Below are 19643 nucleotides of genomic sequence, written 5' to 3' on the forward strand. Positions count from 1 at the left end.
CTAGAAACCACACTATAAAACACTACACCACGTTACAGAATGAGGAAAACTTTAGCTCATTGCTCTGCTGCCTCACAGACATCATCCCTATATACATGTTAAATTCTATAACATGGTAAAGAATCTGCCTGCAATGCAGAAGACTGGAGTTTGATCCCTGGATTGGGAATATTCTCTGGAGAAGGGAATGGAGATCCACTGCAATGTTCTTGCCTGAACAACCCAATGGACAGAGGAGCCTTGCAGGCTCCAGTCCATGGGGTCACAAAGAGTTGGACACAACTGAGCGATGCTACTACTACTACTACTTGGAGTCCAACATCTGGTCTATGCTTTAAGCCTTCCCACTCCATGCCATCCCAGGCTCTGGGCCCCTCCTGCCTGTTTCAGGGAAAGCCCAGCATGGGGAACAGGGTTATGGACCTGCCAACACCCACCTACTCTGAGGCGCTTCTGTCCCATCCCCTCCCTCCTGCAACCTTGGCCGGATTGTTGATCCCAGCAGTGCAGGTCTCATCTGGAAAGGAAATACTCGAGCTAGTGTGTCAGCATTGCCCTTTGGCCCTGAGTCCCAGCTTAGCCTGTGCAGCCAGAGTGATCATTCACTCAAGATCTTTGGGCTTCTTTGTCTTTTTTAACCACACCATGAGGCATGCAGGATCTCATCCCGGCCAGTGATAGAACCCATGCCCCCTGCACTGGGAGTGCGGAGTCTTAACCACTGGATGGCCAGGGAAGTCCCTTTAGCCTTCTTTTGTTGTTGTTCAGTTGCTAAGTCATGTCCGATTCCTTGGGACCCCATGGACTGCAGCATGCCCCGCTTCCCTGTCCTTCACTATCTCCCTGAGTTTGCTCAAATTCATGTCCATTGAGTCGGTGATGCTATCTAACCAACTCATCCTCTGCCGACCCCTTCTCCTTTTACCTTCAGTCTTTCCCAGCATCAGGGGCTTTTCCAATGAGTTGGCTCTTCACATCAAGTGGCCAAAGGACTGGAGCTTCAGCTTCAGCATCAGTCCTTTCAATGAATTGTCAGGGTTGATTTCCTTTAGGATTGACTGGTTTGATCTCCCTGCTGTCCAAGAGACTCAAGAGTCTTCTCTAGCACCACAATTCAAAAGCATCAATTCCTGGTGCTCAGTCTTTTTTATGGTCCAACTCTTACATCCATACATGACTACTGGAAAAACCATAGCTTTGACTATACAGACATTAGGCTTCTTTAGATTTTCTTTTTTGAGGTAGTCAAAGGAGAAATGGGAAATGAAATGATTTTTTACCTGAATCACTGAATGTAACCATTGTCACTGTTTGCTCAGATTTCAACAAAGATACCTTTAAGCACTCATAGTCAGACAGAGTCAGACATGACTGAAGCGACTAAAGCACACACACTCTGGGCATGCCACCATGCTGGGCACCAGGCCACCAAGGCCAACAGGACATGGTTCTAACCCTGGGGAGGCAAGGGGAGGAAATGTGTCGATAATTAACTAGAGTTCAGTGTGTGAACCTCCATTGTACAGTTCTTTCTGAAGGACTAAGGGTGCAGGGAGAACAAAGCCACCAGCAGGGAAAGAGGGACAGAATAATACTCGAGTTGGGTTTTAGAGGATGAATAAAGTGTCACCCAATAAAGAAGAGAGGAAGGGGAAAGAGGAAGGAACCAGAGGAAAGGAGGAGGGGAGCTCACAGGCAGAGGTGTGAGTGGATGGGAACTGCCTGATTGGGGAAGGTCCCATGGTTGGGAGTGCCAGCATGCAGGGCATCAGGATGGTGGGGGCTGCTGTACCCCATCTGTAATGCCCTAAAGACAGTGGGATGCTCTGAAGATTTATAAAGTGCAGTTTGGCCAAGGAAAATTGTGGAGGGGGTTGGAAGGAAGGTGAGAATTCGTTCACAGTGAGTCTGTGCACAGGATGTTAGATGCAAAGTCTGTGGTGAGGCTGGGGTGTGCTGTGTCGGGGGAGTCTGGCCAATGTCCTCTGGGATTTCCCATGATGGTTTCCTAGTGAATTCACCACAGTCCAAGTGAGGGGCCTAAATCAGAAACCACACTTGTCAGCTCCCTGAGAGGGGTGGTCTTTTAGGGAAAATAAAAGTTTACCAGAGTAACACCTGAAGGCTAATCTCCATTTCCAATAACTGTCAAAGCAAAAGCAATTATCAATCTACATTAATTTACATTTACAGAATACCAATTTACACAAGATACATGCATACCATCTACAAAAGAGCCATGACTGACTTGCCCGTTTTCTTTCCATGACTGAGGTGTGGTGGGAAGCTGGCCCACTGAGCTGCGATTCAGAAGCAGCAGTTGGTCATGAGAGAGATTTGAGAGGGCTTGGAGTCTCCATCCACGTGGCTGTTGCGCCTCCAGGGCTGGACAAGTCCTGGCTGTGGGCCGGATCGTCTGCTCCAGACATGGGTGGATTGTCCCTGCCAGGGCCTGCTCTGTAATGCTCCTTTTCAGTACCTTCAGACAGCCTCATTCTTTTTAGATTCTCTGGTCAGCCTCCTCTGGCAGGTTTGCAATGGAACTGCTGTCCTGCGGTTTTCTCAACCTTGGTTTCATGTTAGAATCAGCGGGGAGAAATGAAAAAGCTGCTAATATCTGAGCTTCACCTCCAGAAATTCTAATTTTATTGGGCTGAGAGGCAGCCTGGGTGTGTGGAGTTTTACAAGCTCCCCAGTGATTTCAATGTCCGATCAAGGTTGAGAGGCTTTGCTTTAAGGCAACTGCAGATCTCTGCTCTGGTCCACTGAGTCTGATTTTTCTCCTAGAGGGTCACTTCTCATGGATCAGGTGCCAAGTGCTTCTCAAGCATTACATTGTTTAATTCTTAACCAGGCTGCCAGGCAGTGGAGAAGAGCAATGGTGTAGAGGAAGGAGTCAGGCATGATTCCACGAAGACCTGGATTTGACCCCAGCCCCACTGCCTACCAGTCAGGTGACCTGGGGCAAGTTACATAATCCCTCCGAATGTTTGAGCCCTCATCTGTAAAATGGGAATAACAATATCTGCTTCTTAAGGCAGTTGTGATGGAGAAGGAAATGGCAACCCACTCCAGTGCTCTTGCCTGGAAAATCCCATGGATGGAGGAGCCTGGTAGGCTGCAGTCCATGGGGCTGCTAGGAGTCAGACAAGACTGAGCAACTTCACTTTCACTTTTCACTTTCATGCATTGGAGAAGGAAATGGCAACCCACTCCAGTGTTCTTGCCTGGAGAATCCCAGGGAGGGGGGAGCCTGGTGGGCTGCCGTCTATGGGGTTGCACAGAGTCGGACACGACTGAAGTGACTTAGCAGCAGCAGCAAGGAAGTTGTGAGGAATAAATGAGGCAGCAGATGGAAATCTGCTAGCCCAGAGTCATTGCCACCATCTTGGCTCCATTCAATGGGAGAAGTGGGAGAGGCTGAGATATCATATTCTTTGAGGGTCCTTGAGAAAGGGCGTGCTCCCCCATCAAATCCTGGCCCACAGACTATGGCCAAGGTGTATGTCTGTTGTTGTTACAAGCATCAAGGATGACTTTTGGTAGTTTTTTGTTTGTTTGTTTTTTAACATTTATTTGGCTGCAAGAGATCTTAGTTGTGGCACATGGAATTGTCTCTCTTCCTTAGAGCATTTGGGATCTTTAGTTGTGGCATGTGGGATCTAGTTCCCTGACCGGGGATCAAACCCAGGCCCCTGGCATTGGGAGTGTGGCGCCTTAGCCACTGGACCCCCAGGGAAGTCTCTGCAGTGTTCATTTTCTTCTATGAATCAACAATTTTATTAACAAAGTAGTTCACATGTTAAACAATATTGCTGCTGCTCAGTCGCTCAGTCATTTCCGACTCTTTGCAACCCGCCAGGCTCCTCTGTTCATGGAATTCTCCAGGCAAGAATACTGGAGTGGGTTGCCATTTCCTTCTCCAGGAGATCTTCCTGACCCAGAGATAGAATTCGGGTCTCCTGCATTGCAAGCAGATTCTTTACCCTCTGAGCCTCTGGGAAAGCCCCATGTTAAACCCATGTTAAACAATATGTGCACCCAAATTAAGAATATAAACCCTTCTTAATGAGGTGCATGGGCAGTTGGCTAAAGAAAAATAATTTGCAGTGGGAAGGTAACTGAGAGTCAAGCTCCACTGAGAATACTACAGGCTCTTTCCCTTCACAGGGTCCAGGTGAGGAGGAGGGACGGGGCAGAAGCTGCAGACACCCACCTGCAGGGCCTGAGTGGAGGAAACCTGGTCACCCCTTGGCACAGGCCAAGTGGAAGGGTGAGGACATGGGGCAGGCACCCCTCAGATGCCAGGCCAGGGAGCTCACACTGACTCTGTGTGTGTGGGTATGCGTGTGTGAATGTGTGTAGTGCTCGAGGTGTAAGTCCGACAGTCCCGGAGGGGCCACATTCCCAAGCTTCCCTCCCATTCTCCAGGCTCCCTGCAAACTTTGCTGCTCTGACCGTTTGGATCTCTCTGGGCCGCTTGCTTCTCTCTTTTGGCTGAAAGGTATGCTCCCAGGAGAGCCTTCCAGCAGGGCCCCCACCTCCAGGACTGCTCTTGAGTGTTCCCTATGTGTACCCTCCCTTGGGGAGGCTCCGGTTGTACCCTCTGACCCCAGTGGGGAGCCCTTGGTCAGCAAGTGAACGTAGCAGCAGAGCTCCCCCACGCAGACGTCAGCCTAGAGCCACAGGTCCCCTCTCCCAGCCCCTGTATGTGGAGAAGCGGAGGTGGACCAGCCAGGAGAAGCAACCCTAACCCTCCCCCACCGCGCCCTGTCAAGCATTGGTTTAGGGGGCAAGATGAGAGCATTTATACTTGTCATGGTTCAAATTTCTTTAAACAAGAAAACACAAGAAAGTCAAAATATGACATTCATCTGGGGTGAGAGAATAAAGAAATGCTGAATCACTGAGGTGAGAAGCAAAATAAAAGTAATCACCAACAGCAGACCAGCTCTGCCTTTAACCCCTTCCCCATCTGAGCACTTTTCACCAGGCGTGCATGCGTGCTGAGTCAACTCTGTGCAACCTTATGCACTGCAGCCAGCCAGGTTCTTCTGTCCATGGGATTCTCCAGGCAAGAATACTGGAGTGGGTTGTCCTTTCCTCCTCCAGGGGATCTTCCCCACCCAGGGATCGAACCCGTATCTCTTACGTCTAACTACATTGGCAGGCGGGTTCTTCACCACTAGCACCGCCTGGTAAGCTCCACTTTTCACCATATGCTGCTGATATCCTAGAATCAAGAATGTGGCTCCCATGACTTTTAGTCTTTCTGTGACAGTCCGTTTGCCAAAAGTTAATTCCTGGTTTAGCCTGGGTCCCGGCAGCTCCTGCGAGAAGCGACGGGATTTCCAAGTAGTCTGAACTTCCGGTTTCCCTCTGGTCACAGGCTGAGCTGGACCCAAACCTCTGTGCCCTGAACTCCCCTCTTACCAGGACCTGCCCTCTCAGTGTCCTTCCCGAGGGCTGGGTCTGCAGTCATGGCTTCCAGCTGGGGAAAGAACCCATCTCCTCCTGACCTCACAGCCCCCTCTAGAAAAACCACTAGACAAGATAAAGCAAGCTATAAATGCAGACACCACAAAGGTTCCCTTAGCCTGGAGGCACCTGAGAAAACTGCTTCTTTGAGGCCTGCCTGCCCCTGGGCTTACTCCTGCCCCTACACTCCTTTCTGGAAAATGTCCCAGTTCTTATTTATGTCCATCCAAAGTCCATGGCCAGGGAGGGGCAGCTGGGATGTGAGACCCCGGAGGCTGTTGCTTGACTAGGTGGGACTGTCCCCACTGGGACACCTCTGGCCCCACAGTCCCCTGTATGCCCGAGGCATCCTCAGCTCAGGAACAGAGGAGGACACCAAAGCTGGGGAAAAGGGGAAGTGAGGATTTGGGGACCTGTGGCAGCAGGGACTTCCCCTAGAACCGCAGGGGAAATACCACAGAGTAGAAGCAAGTGGCAAGAGTAGGGGGAGGAGAAAGAGAAGAAAGGAGAGAGAAGGAGGGAGCTAGGTAGGGTGACAGGGAGTTGAAGGAAGCACTTTATAAGATCTGGGACACAGGCCTGTGGGGATCCTGTCCTGGGGCTCCAGAGAACAAGTGGTCTGTAGACGCCTTACCTTCATATTAAAGACCCAGTCAGTACAGAAGAGGAGCTGGGGAGGCCCAAGAAAGCTTCTGTAGGTACTTACTATAACTGAACTGTACATTTAAAAATGGCCCAATGAGGGCTTCCCTGGCGGCTCAGTGGTAAAGACTCTGCCTGCCAATGTAGGAGACATGGGTTCGATCCCTGGTGCGTGGAAGATCCCACATGCTGCAGGCAACTAAGACCATGGGCCAGAACTATTAAGTCTGTGCTCTGGAGCCTGGGAGCCACAATTACCGAGCCCATGTGCTGCAACTACTGAAGCCCACGTGCCCTAGAGCCCCTGCTCTGCAACAAGAGAAGCTGTCTCTGCAATGAAAAGCCCATGCACTGCAACTAGAGAGTAGCCCCGGCTCACAACAGCTAGAGAAAAACCAGTGCAGCAACAAAGATCCAGCACAGCCAAAAATAAATAAATAATAAAAAATTTTAGTTGACCATTACATGGTACATTTTATGATGTGTGTAGGTATGTTGCATAAAAGTTGAAGTAAAAGTTTTATGCTATGTTATACCAAAAAAATGAAAGGAAGGGACACAGTTTCTTTAGAAAAGTACCTGGTGATTCCTCAAAAGTGTAAACACAGAATTACCATTTGTTGCTGTTCAGTCGCCTGGTCATGTCTGACTCTTTGCGACCCCATGGATTGCAGCACACCAGGCTTCGCTGTCCTATACTAGCTCCTGGAGTCTGCGCAGACTCATGTCCATTGAGCCATCCAACCATCTCATCCTCTGTCACCCCCTTATCCTCTTGCCCACAATCTTTCCCAGTATCAGGGCCTTTTCCAATGAGTTGACTCTTTGGATAAGGTGGCCAAAGTATTGGAGCTTCAGCTTCAGTCCTTCCAATGAATATTCAGGGTTGATGTCTTTTACCATATGACCTAGCAATTCCACTCCCCTGTATATGCCCAAGAGAAATGAAGGCATTCACTCACATGAAAACTTGTACACAAATGTTTATGGCAGCATTATCCATCATAACCAAAAAGTGGAGACAGTATGGTCTATCCATACAATGGAATATTATTTGTCCAGAAAGGAATGAAGTACTGCCTCATACTACAGCATGGATGCCCCTCAGAAATGCTACACTGAGGGAAAGAAATGAACCACAAAAGACCACTCATTGCATGAATCTATTTATGTGAAATTTCCAGGATCTAGGCACATTTGTCGTGACAGAAAGGTTTAGAGGTTACGTAGAATTGGGAAGGCGTTGGAGGGAAATAGAAAGCATAGCTAACACAATTTGGAGTTTCTTTCTGAGGTGATGAAAATGTTCTAGAATTAGATAGTAGTCATGGTTATGCAATTTTATGACTATATTAAAACCCATTAAATTATACATGTTAAAAGCATGAGCTTCATGGTATACGAATTATATCTTATTTAAAGAATAAGATTTTAAAAACTTAAAAAAAAATAGTCTTCTGGGGAAAGTATAACCATGACTCCAGAATCCTCGCTGGCAATTCCTTTCCTTTCTGTGACAGGAACCCAGCAGGTTGGGGTCCACAGAGCTGAGAAGCTCCTATCTCAGGCATCACAGATTCAGGATGCTCCCGGCAGGGAGGGGGAGGCAAGGGAGGAAGATGGGAGAGAGAGGACCTTGGAGTGTGAGGAGAGAGAAGAGGACCCAAGCTTCCCAGCTTAGGGCCTGTCCCCTCCCATCCCGACCCCTGGCTCTGGGATCCCAGTCACATTCCCCATTCCAAGAACCACCTGGTTGTGGGAGAAGCCCCCGTGGGAGAAGGCAGGGAGGTCAGGGGCACAGGCAGCAACCTGGGGCAGGCAAGCCAGGGAGTTGACCTGACAGGATCCAGCATCCTGGTCCTCCCGGAAGTAGATGGAGTCAGCAGAATCCATGGAGGGCTCCTGGTCAAAGAAGTTGTAGGGTCGCAGGAAGAAGCCCACACCGTTCCCCACTGTCACGGTGTTGGGAATGTCCTCTGCATGTGGGATGTGCAGGAAACCGACTGTCACCCAGGCCACCAAGTCCTAGTTGGGGAAGAAAGAGGATCATGAGGTCAGGTACTGCTAAGGATACCTCTGCCTCCCACAGTGGCCTCATACGGAAGGACTGAGCTCATCAGCCAGGAAAAAATGTGAAACCATAACACTTTCTTCCTTAGTGAGTCCTAAAGACCTCTGGAAAATTCTGACTTGGAAGGGAGTGAGGAGGCTCATGCTGGCTCCCTCTGCCTCCTCCCTCACCCCCACAGGCCCCCACTTGACTCACTTGCCCAGCAATGGTCTCATTGTTGATGAAGTCACTGAAGTCCAGGGTGGGGCTCCAGGGGTCGTTCAAATTATAGATGCTGGTGCTGCTGGGCTCCCCCTCCTTCCGCTGGGTCACGGCCAGCTGGTACCTGCAGGGGGTTTGGATTAGAACCACAAGATCATCCTGCTGCCTGAAGCTGCACTAAGGAGAGGACACAAAGGGGAAAGGAGGCACAAAGGTCTTAGGGTGTCCAGCCTCTTTATCATCCTCTGTCCACTTCCCACTCTCTCTCTCACAAAGTTCCTGCATGTGTTCAATATCATGTATCTCAGACATCTATTAACCCATCATTCAGACTTTAGGTGGGACTGTGACTCACGCCTCCATGCATATGGGACTCTGGGCCTGCATGCATCGGCACAGACACGGCCTGATTCCCATCTTAGGTCAATTTCAGTATCTCATGTACCTGGATTTTAAGGAGGACTCCCTCAGAACTATGCTCCTTTCTTCTTCTATTCTTCCCTCCTTCAACCTTTTTTTTTTGTTTTGTTTTGGGGTATAGCCAATTGACAATGTTGTGATAGTCTCAGATGGACAACAAAGGGACTTGGCCATATATATTCATGTATCCATTCTCCCCCACACTCCGCCCCCCCATTCAAGTTGCTACATAACATTGAGCAGACTTCTTTGTGCTACACAGTAGGATCTCGCTGGTTATCCATTTAATTTTTTTATTTTTGGCTGCACAGGGTCTTCGCTGCTGTGAGCTCAGGCTTTTTCTAGTTGCAGGGAGCGGGGACTAGTCTCCATTGTGGAGCCACGGGCTTTAGGCACGAGGGCTTCGGTAGTGGCGGCCCAGAGGCTGGAGTGCTGGCTCGGTAGTTGCGGTGAACGGGCTTCGTTGCCCTGCAGCATGTAGGAATCTCAGCTCCCTGACCAGGGATCTGACCAGGGATCGAGCCCACGTCCCCTGCGTTGGCAGGTGGACTCTTGGCCACTGGACCACTAGGGAAGCCCGATTTTAAGTATAGCTGCGTGTATATGTCTATCCCAAACTCCCCAACTATCCCTTCCCCTCACCCTTCCTTCCTGGCAACCATAAGTTTGTTCTCTAAGTCTGTGAATCTGTGTCTGTTTTGTAAATAAGTTCACTTGTATAATTTTTTTTTTCAGATTTCTAATGTAAGGGATGTCATACGATATTTCTCCTTCTCCAACTTACTTCACTCAGTATGACAATCTAGGTTCATTCATGTTGCTGCAAATGTCCTCCACCCTACCAATGCCCCTACCCCCATTTTATTGAGAAATAAGTGACCACTGGTGATTAAATTTCATACATTTTATGTTAGGGTGTTCTTCCAAGGTACTTAAAGAAATTTGATTCTACTAGGTTAAGCATACTCCTTAAATAATTATTTTATGTGACTGGGTTTCTACTAACCTCCTTCTGAGGAGCTGAAGCCATTACTTCTTTCTAATGGCTGAGTAATATTCCATTGTGTATATGTACCATATGTTCTTTATCCATTCCTCTGTCGACAAACATTTAGGTTATTTTCATGTCTTGGCTGCAAACAGTGCTGTAAAGAGTGCTGCAATTGAACACTGGGGTGCATGTATACTTTTAGATCATATTTTTCTCTGGGTATATGTCCAGGAGAGGGATTGCAGGATCGTATGGTAGTTCTATTTTTCAGTGTTTAAGGAATGTCCATACTATGTTCTCCATAGTGGCTGTACCAATTTAGGCTCCCACAAGTAGTATAGGGGGTGTCCTCTTCTTACCACACCCTCTCCAGCATTTGTTTATGGATTTTCTAATAACTATTTTGACTCAATCTTTTTTATAAGGACCATTTTTTAAAAGTCTTTATTGAATTTGTTATAATCTTGCTTCTGTTTCATGTTTTGACTTTATGGCCATGAGAAATATGGCAACCCCGCCATTGGAAGGTGAAGTCTTAACCATTGGACTGCCAGGGAAGTCTCTCCTCTCCAACCTTGATTATGAACATTTTAAACATACAGAAAACTTGGAAGAGTAGTACAGTGAACACCCACACACCCACCTCATAGATTCTACTGATGCCTTAAACGTTTTTTCACGTTTGATTCAGTATCTATCTTTCCATTCATCCATTCACCCTGTAGGCTTCAATTTGAGCAGCCTAAGATTGTGGCTGTAGGAATGCATGTGTGTGAGAATGTGTGATTGTGAGTATGTACATAAACCCATGGGAGGTGGGGAACCTGGGCTCCCAGGAACAAGTAGCCTTTTGTACCATCCACCTCCCCCAGTGCCTCCCTTATATCCCATCACCCACCTTGCCCAGCTGAAGGCTCTCTCCATGGAGCTGTTCTGGGGCAGTGGCCCCCCAGCAAAGCTGACCGTCTGGATGCGGTAGCCCCGAGGGTGCCCCCACTTGTTCTTCTGCTTGCTGGCCAGGTACAGGTAGCGAGGGGAGGCCCCTCCCAGGGGGAAGGCGGCCTGCTCCTCTGTCTCCAGCTGCTTCCGGGTCACCTGCAGGCTCTGTATCTGGTGCTCTGGGCTCCAGGGTACTGCCGTGGGGACAAAAGCCATGTCCTCAGCCCAGACCCAGTTCTCCAGTCCTGCGGGAATGGAGCGGGGAGAAGGGAGGAGTGAGAGTTAGTCAGGCAGCTGCCCTGCCCCCTGTGGAGTCTGCCTGCTCCTGGCTTCAGTGTAGGAGCCAAAGACAAGGCCAGACTGAGTGTGTCCCTTGCTTCCCTCCCCTCTCCCCAGGATGTCCCTGATCCAGAGATTTGGAGAAGACCTTTCTTCTGGACATCATCTCTGGTAATAACCCCAGATGCCCTACGACTGAGTTTCCATTGACCTTCTCCTTCTGAGGAGCTGAAGATAGGGTAGTTTACCTGAGGTTGGAGCAGTCTAGCAGGCGATGTGCAGAGTTAGGTTCTTTCTTACCTGAGGAAAAGGTCTGCATATCATATCTGAAGCTCCATCATTAGAACTGCCTTCTCATGAACATAATCACAGCAGTAGCTCGATTTCCTGAACTTGGAGGAGTTCTACACAGGCAGTGTGCTGAGGGCTTTACATGGATTGATGCTTTACTTGCACAACAACCCATTTTATGGATGGGACAACGGAGGCTTAGATGTGCCCCAGTTTGTCACCAAGGGCACATGGTTAGTTTCATGGCAGTGCCGGAGACCTAGGTCTCAGTCTGGTTCTACACTGACTATACATGAGTACCCAGAGGAAACCAACATCAAGTGGCTCCACCACTCATGGACAGCAGACATGCAGGCCAGCGGGAAGGAAAGCCAGGCCCAACAATGCTGGAGCTTAGTGGTGCTTTCTATTGTTTGGGGTTTGGCAAGGAATTAGGCACAGTATGTTGCCTGCGTATTTGTTTTGAATGAATTTATTGGCGTCCAGCTGGGTTCCACATTAGGAATCAACTTAAGTGATCTGAGACCAAACAGCAGTAAGCCAAAACATGCCAGAAGCTCCCTCCATACCTTCAAAAGATTAGAGAGAGCAGAGACTGATTGAGCAAAGCCTGTTTCCTCTTGTGAATTACTGCTCCTAGGCCACACTCCACATTTTCTGCTTATGTGTGTGTTAGTTGCTCAGTCATTTCTGACTGTTTGTGAGTCCATGGACTGTAGGTCTCCAGGCTCCTCTGTCTATGAAATTTTCCAGGCAAGAATACTGGAGTGGGTAACCATTCCCTTCTCTAGGGAATCTTCCCAACCCAGGGATCGAACCAGAGTCTCCTGCCTTGCAGGCAGATTCTTTACCATCTGAGCCAATGGGGAAGCCTTTCTACTTACAGATGATAATTACAGGCCAAGAGTTCCCTTTTCTGGTACAGCCACACAAGCAAACTCATATGGATAATAATAACAATCATAGCTAATTCTTCTCCACGTGTATCAGACACCATTACATGTGCTTTAAGGTTTGCCATAGGGACTTCTCAAGTGGTCCAGTGTCTAAGACTCTGAGCTCCCAATGCAGGGGGCCCAGGTTTGATCCTTGGTCAGGGAACTAGATACACATGAATCAACTAAGAATTCAAATGAGACCTGGTGCTACCAAATAGATAAATAAATACATATATATTTTTCAGCCTGGATGGGGGGAAGTTTGAGGGAGAATGGATACAAGTATATGTATGGCTGAGTCCCTTTGCTATCTACCTGAAACTATCACAGCACTGTTATTCAGTTATTCTCCAATAAAAAGTTTGTTGTGTTTTTTTTAAAGGATTTCCGTGTCCAATTCAGGAGACATGGGTTCAATTCCTAGTCTGGGAAAATTCCACATGCCTCGGGGAAACTAAGCCCGTGCACCTCAACTACTGAGTCTGCACTCTAGAGTCTGTGCTCTGCAACAAGAGAAACCACCACAATGAGAAGCTTATGCACTGCAGCTAAAGAAACCCCACTCACAGCAACAAAGACGCAGCAAAGCCATAAATAAATAGACAAGTACATATATTTTTTTAAAAAAGAGTTGTCCTAGTTTGGATGTAGAGATAAAGAGAGACATGTGTGTCAGAATACATACATATATTTTCTAGTTAAGTCCAATAAAAGACCCTAAAAGCAATGACATCCCAGGAATAATGAGCACACCTGGTACCCAGATCTTGGTTTCTAAATACTATTCTCCAGTAAAAGAAACCAGAGATTCCTGGAGAAGTGGTTGAATCAAGGGTTAGAAGAGGGAAAATACAAGATGGAATGGGAACATATTGTGGTGCCAGAGAGTAAAGAAGTGCTCAAAAAAGGAAGGAATCATGTCAGCAGGACACAGGAACTAACCTGAAGGCCCTCCCAGTGACCAAAGCTGGAACAATTTAGGGAAAAGAAAATAAATGATAGTAGGGGGTTATAACCCTTAGAATAAAATATCCATGAGTCCATACAGTTATGAATAAATAATTACATATATAAATAAAATGGAGGGACAACACTTTTTTATGGAAAATTCCAGTGAATAAATGTATAAAGAAAAAGAGACAAACGTAAATGACACAGTAATAATCACTGTTGCAGGAAAAATCTACCAATAGATGCTAATATTCACAGACAAGAGTATGAAAAGAAAGAGCTTGAGAAGAAAAGAAATAGTATATTTGCATAACATCCACCAATAGATGCTAACATTTGTAGCATCTATATTTGTAGCTAACATTTGTAGACAAGAGCTTGAGAAGAAAAGAAATAGTATATTTGCACAGCATCAAAAATTTATCCCAAATATTTATTAACTGCAAGTGGAAAAACAGTAACTTTTGCAATGGAGGTAACTGGAAAATAGCACCTTAACCAAGTGCTTGAGTCCCACATCACTGGCGATAAGACATAAGGACAAGATGTATCCCATGATATGATGCTCTGAGAAGGGTGTAGTGTCATTCCTGTGGTTTTCTTACCCAAGAAACTCCATGAAAACAAAAACACAAGTTCAATCTAACCATGAGACAGTATCAGAGAAAACTCAATGAAAGACATTCTACAAAATGATTGACTAATATCTTCTAAAGTGTCAGTTCCTGGGACTTCCCTGTGGTCCAGTGGTTAAGCATCTGCCTTGCAATACAGGGGATATGGGTTTGATTTCTGGTTGGGGGAATCAAAGATCCCACCTAAGATCTCATGTGCTGTGGGGCAAGGAAGCCTACGCACCGCAACTACGGAGCCCTCATGTTCTAGAGTGCCTGGCACAAGAGAGCCTGTAAGCTGTGACAAAAGATCCCGCTTGATGCAGTGAAGATCCCACATACTGCAACTAAGACTGGATGCAGCCAAACAGATAAATAATAGGAACTGCTGCAGATTGGAGAAGACCATAAAGAGATGGGACATCTAACTGCAATGTGGGATGCTGGTTTAGATCCTGAATCAGAGAAAGGAAATCAGTGGAAGAACTGATAAAATTTTCATCAGGTCTGCCATTTATAGTATTGTAGTCATGTTAATTTCCTGGGTTTGACTGTCCTGTGTTTCTGTAAGATGTTAACATTAAGGGGAATCAATGAAGGATATATGGCAACTCTGTATAATGTCTGCAATTTTTCTGTAAATCTAAAGTTATTTCAGGGACTTCCCTGGTGGTCCAGTGGTTAAGAATTCATCTTCCACTGCATAGGATGCAGCTTTGATCCCTAGTCAAGGAGCTAAAATTTGACATGCCCTGGGGCATCTAAGCCCTCATGTTCTAGAGCCTGTTCACAACAAGAGAAGCCCGAGAGCTTCTAGAGCAATTAGAGAAAGCCCAGCCATGATGACGAAGAGACGATGCTCTGCAATGAAGGCCCAATTCAGCCAAAAACAAAAAAGTTATTTCAAAAGAAAAAATGTCTTCAAATAGTCATTAATCCTCCCAACAATCTTATGAGAAATGCACTGTTAAACCATTTTTATACTTGAGTAAACTGAGATACAAAGAGGATAAGCATAAAAATCTTTCTCTCAGGGTGTGGAGAAAAGGGAACCTTCTTACATTGTTAGTAGGAATGTAAATTGGTACAGCCACCAAGGAGAACAGCATGGAGGTTCCCCAGAAAAGTAAAGATAGAGTTGCCATGTGATCCAGAAATTCCACTTCTGGGCCTGGGAGAAAATTGTAATTCAAAAAGATACATGCACCCCACAGTTCATAGCCACAGTATTTATGATTGCCAAGACCTAGAAGCAACCCAAATACAACAACTGATGATTAGATTAAGAAGATGTGATTTACACATAAACACAATGGAAGTGGCTAGTGACTACCATATTGAACAGAATAAAAGAACAGAAAAAAATATTTCCCAACAAATGCTGGACAGGGTGTGGAGAAAAGGGAACCCTCCTACACTAAAACCTAAAAATAGAGTTACTATATGATCCAGCAATCCCATTCCTGGGCATATATTCAGACAAACCTATAATTTGAAAAGATACACATACCCCTATGTTCATACCACCAGTATTTACAACAGTCAACACATGGAAACAACCTAAATGTCCATTGACAGGTGAGTGGATAAAGATGATGTAATACATATATGCAATGGAATATTACTGAGCCATGAAAAAGAACAAGTGGGAATCAGCTGAACCGAGGTGGATGAACCTATAGCCTGTTATACAGAGTGAAGTAAGTCAGAACAAGAAAACCAAATATTGTATATTAACACATATATATCAAATCTAGAAAAATGGTAGTGGTGAACCAATCAGTCCATCCCAAAGGATATCTATCAGTCCTGAATATTCATTGGAAGGACTGATGCTGAAGCTGAAACTCCAATAGTTTGTCCACATGGTGCGAAGAGCTGACTCATTGGAAAAGAGTCAGCTGATGCTGGGAGGGATTGGGGGCAGGAGGAGAAGGGGATGACAGAGGATGAGATGGTTGGATGGCATCACCGACTCAATGGACATGAGTTTGAGTGAACTCCGGGAGTTGGTGATGGACAGGGAGGCCTGGCGTACTGCGGTTCATGCGGTTGCAAAGAGTCGGACATGACTGAGCGACTAAACTGAACTGAACCTATTTGCAGGGCAGGAATGGAGACATAAACATAGAGAACTGACTTGTGGACCCAGCGAGGGAAGGAGAGGGTAGGACGAATTCAGAGTGTAGCACTGAAATACTTTGTGTAAAATAACTAGTGGGAAGTTCCTATATAATGCAGGGAGCTCAGCCAGGTGCTCTGTGATGACCTAGAGGGGTGGGATGGGGAAGAGTGGGAGGGAGACTCATGAGGAAGGGGATATATATATGTATATACACACACACACACACACACACACACACACTCTTACGGTTGATTCACATAATTGAACAGCAGAAACTAACACATTGTTAACAAATTATCTTCCAATTAAAAAAATCTTATAAATAGTAAAATGCAGCACAAATTGACATATCTATGAAACAGAAACATTTTTACAGCTATAGAGAACAGATTTGTGGTTGCTGTGGGGGAGGGATGATTGGGAGTTTGGGATTAGCAGACATAAACTACTATATGTAGAATGGATAAATAACAAAGACCTACCACATAGCACAGAGAACTGTATTCAATATCCTGAGATAAACCATAATGGAAAATAATATGAAAAAGAATATATATATGTATGTATAGCTGAATCACTTTGCTGCATAGCAGAAATTAACACAACATCGTAAATCAACTCAACTTCAATAAAAAAAGAAAAGGTTGCTCTCACATTTGCCAGGAGCTCTTCATGTGGTCCCTACTCCTCCATTATAACCTAAGCCTTTTGAAAGCAGAGATGTGGTTTCTTTTGTTAAACTGTTTTACTGCAGTGCTTGGCACAAATATGCATTCGGTAAATATTTGTTGTTTGCATGAGTGTAATATGTTGTTATATGAGAAATTAGAACTGAGAAATATAGGTACATTATGATTGAAAAATTTCAGTAAAAATCTATACCACTATATATATCTTATAATGGGTCTTCCCAGGTAGCTCAGTAGTAAAGAACCCACCTTCCAATGCAACAGACTTGGGTTCCATCCCTGGGTTAGGAAGACCCCCTGGAGAAGGAAATGCAACCCACTCCATTACTCTTGCCTGGGAAATCCCATGGATGGAGGAGCCTGGCGGGTTACAGTCCATGGGGTCGCAGAGTCGGTCACAACTGAGCAACTAAACCACCACTGTATAGTATCATACAAAGCACATACTGTGATGTATTCTAGAACTGCAGGTGCAGAGTTTTAAAAAAGAAAGAATTATTTTTTTAAGCATGAGGGAATAGCTAAGGTTGAAAATCTCTGAGGAGTTCGATGACTTTCATATTTATTCATATACTTTTACATCTTTAATGTTTCAAAGAAATTTTCCTTCTCTTTGGCCTCCCAGCAAGCAGGATATTAGTGCCCTGACCAAGGATGGAATGCTGCCTCCTGCAGTGGAAATGTGGAGTCTTAACCACTGGACAACCAGGGAATTGGCACAATGAAAACTTCTAAATCTAGACTTAAGACTTCAGACTCTTGTATTGGAATCATTGCCTCCGCCAGCACGTCTTACCTCCGACATCCAGATCCACCTTGTAGTGGGCACTGTGGGTGTGGACGGTGCCCAGCGTGTGTTCCCCAACCTGATTTCCATATCTTCGGGCAGCACCAAAGAGAAACACTGAGCCGATGTAGCCTGTGGCATGGAATTTGACTTCTATGGCCCCATTGGGGTGGAAGACCATATCCCACACATAGTCATAGTTGAGCATCGTGGACACAGACCTGAAGACCAGCACTGTCTCCACAACGCCCCCAAAATAGTGGGAAAGAAAATCTGAGTGGTGTCGCCTCAGGGGCAGGCCCTTGTTCTGCTCAAACACACAAAAGGCATCATGTAGTGTCTTGGGGGCTTGGGACTCCAGAAGGAAGTGCCAGTCCACATATGTAGCCAGATAGGGGCAGTCCACCCCACGGCTCAGGGGTGTGGAAAAGTACCCCAAACCAAAGTTGGCATCTGCATACCGGCCTCTCAAGGCCAGAGGAGAATTTCCACCATAGATGGCCAAGGCCTCCTGGACACTGACTTCATACGCGATTCTTTCCCCCTGGAAGCGGATGTCAAATATCCTAGGACCACTGAAACCTCCGAGGCCAAAGGAGAAAGTCCACAATGAGGAGGCCACTTGATTTCCCTGGACCCTGAAACGGGGCCCATGAGGATGGAACTGCAGAGGTGGAGCTGGACCCGGGGGCACCTGGGACTTCAGAGACCAGGACCCACCTGTGCCATTGTCTGGGATCACCACCACATTCACCTGGCCAGCCTCAAACTGCTTCTCCAGTTGGGCCAGACTTTCATAGTAGCGGCCTTGAAAGAACACCTTTTGGATGGTCCACTGGGCAGGGTCCAGAGACTTGTGGTCTACCAGCAGCTCCAACCCCACAGGGTGCAGGAAGAACCCAGCCCCGGAAATGTTGTAGTAGAGGCCAAACCAGGTGGCCCTGTCCCCCGAACGCACGCCACGGGGAGCTGAGTTCATGGTCACCAGTTTCTGTCCTCCTTGTTTGTAGAAGCAGCAGTGGTGGAGGACGCCAGCAGCCTGGGGCAGTTCTCTGTCAAAGATCATCTGGTCTATGTCCAGGTACTCTCGGAGAATCACAGGGCGTCGGTAATAGGGCAGGGGGCCCCCATGACGCTCCACGGTCACATCCCGCATATAGGACGGCTGGGGCAGTGGCCCCACCACCAGCTCAGTCACATTGGGCTGGGGTTGTCCACCAAAGAAGACTATGGCCAGTGCCTCCCGGGCAGGTGGGGGGCTCCCCCTGTCCAGGTGGGCCAGGGCTGCAGCCTTGGGGGGCAGCTGCAGTTCTACCGAGAAGACGCAGTTGTCTGAGGGTCGGGCCTGGGCTGCATCCACCAGGTCTGGCCCCAGTTTCTGGTTCAGGAAGCTCATCACAGCTGTCAGCTCTTCTCGGCTCAGGTCTGCAAACAGCTGGTTCTGGTCAGTCTGTGTCCAAGGTTGGACACTGGGGGATCCGGAGGAGCAGCGGGGAGGCAGACTGGGATAACATTGTTTCCCAACTCGTTTCTCACTCCCAGCACCACCTTCCTCCCTGCCCATCACCAGAAGAGTCCACAAGGACAGAAAAATGAAGATGAACATCTCTAAAACTCCTGGTTGTCCTCAGCCTCTCCAATTGGAATACAGAGTGCAAGATAGACGACAGACAGGACCTGGGTGCTCGATGCCTCTTTCAGTCTCTGGAGGTTCCCGGCTCTGAGTGGTCCTTCTGGGCGATGGCATGTTGGGTAAATTCAAGACAAGCAGCCAAGGAAAGAGGGTTGGCAGGGAGTGGAGGTTTGGTACAGGTAATGGTCAAACCAGGCTCGGGAGGTGGGACTGAGGTAGAAACCTGGACTTTAAGTGGTCCACGTCAGCCTCTGTCTTCTTGTTCCAAATCAAACACTCAGGTTCAAGGTTGGGGCACAAAGTGGAGGAGGGCTGGGTTTGGGAGACACAGCTGGAGGGAGGAGAGGAAGATGTGACGGGGGCAGAAAGGGACTGTCCTTGGGCTTCTCTTCTCATGCAGACGCAGCCTTTCTCCTGGCTATGTGGCTGCAAGCAAAACGCACCTGAGCACAACCCTCCAGCAGGATTTGCTCCTTCCTTTCTCTAGTCTGGGAAGCCCTCATCACTGCCTTCTGCTCCCCCATCAAGCAGAATCCTACAGGCATCCACAGGAGCCTGCAGAGTCATGCTGAGAACCCAAAACACCAAGGAGGA

The 19643-nt window shown here is 47.2% G+C and overlaps 1 protein-coding gene across 2 annotated transcripts; it reads right to left on the reverse strand.

The window, feature by feature from the left end:
* Positions 1–7318: 7318 nt before the first annotated feature.
* On the reverse strand, positions 7319–19022 carry LOC136149555 (primary amine oxidase, liver isozyme-like). 2 transcript variants are annotated; one of them, XM_065909910.1, is made up of 5 exons: positions 17426–17534; positions 11270–11321; positions 10702–10987; positions 8387–8516; positions 7319–8145 (listed from the first exon to the last, which is right to left on the reverse strand). In XM_065909910.1, exons 3-5 carry the CDS (start codon positions 10956–10958, stop codon positions 7798–7800), a joined length of 735 nt encoding a protein of 244 aa, XP_065765982.1. In that variant the 5' UTR covers positions 10959–10987; positions 11270–11321; positions 17426–17534; the 3' UTR covers positions 7319–7797. The 2 variants fall into 2 exon arrangements, with proteins under 2 accessions (XP_065765982.1, XP_065765981.1); XM_065909909.1 differs by lacking the exon at positions 11270–11321 and having other exon boundaries at positions 17426–19022.
* Positions 19023–19643: the final 621 nt, after the last annotated feature.

This window comes from Muntiacus reevesi, chromosome 18 (genome assembly GCF_963930625.1).
Source record: "Muntiacus reevesi chromosome 18, mMunRee1.1, whole genome shotgun sequence".
In the NCBI taxonomy this organism is placed as follows: domain Eukaryota; kingdom Metazoa; phylum Chordata; class Mammalia; order Artiodactyla; family Cervidae; genus Muntiacus; species Muntiacus reevesi.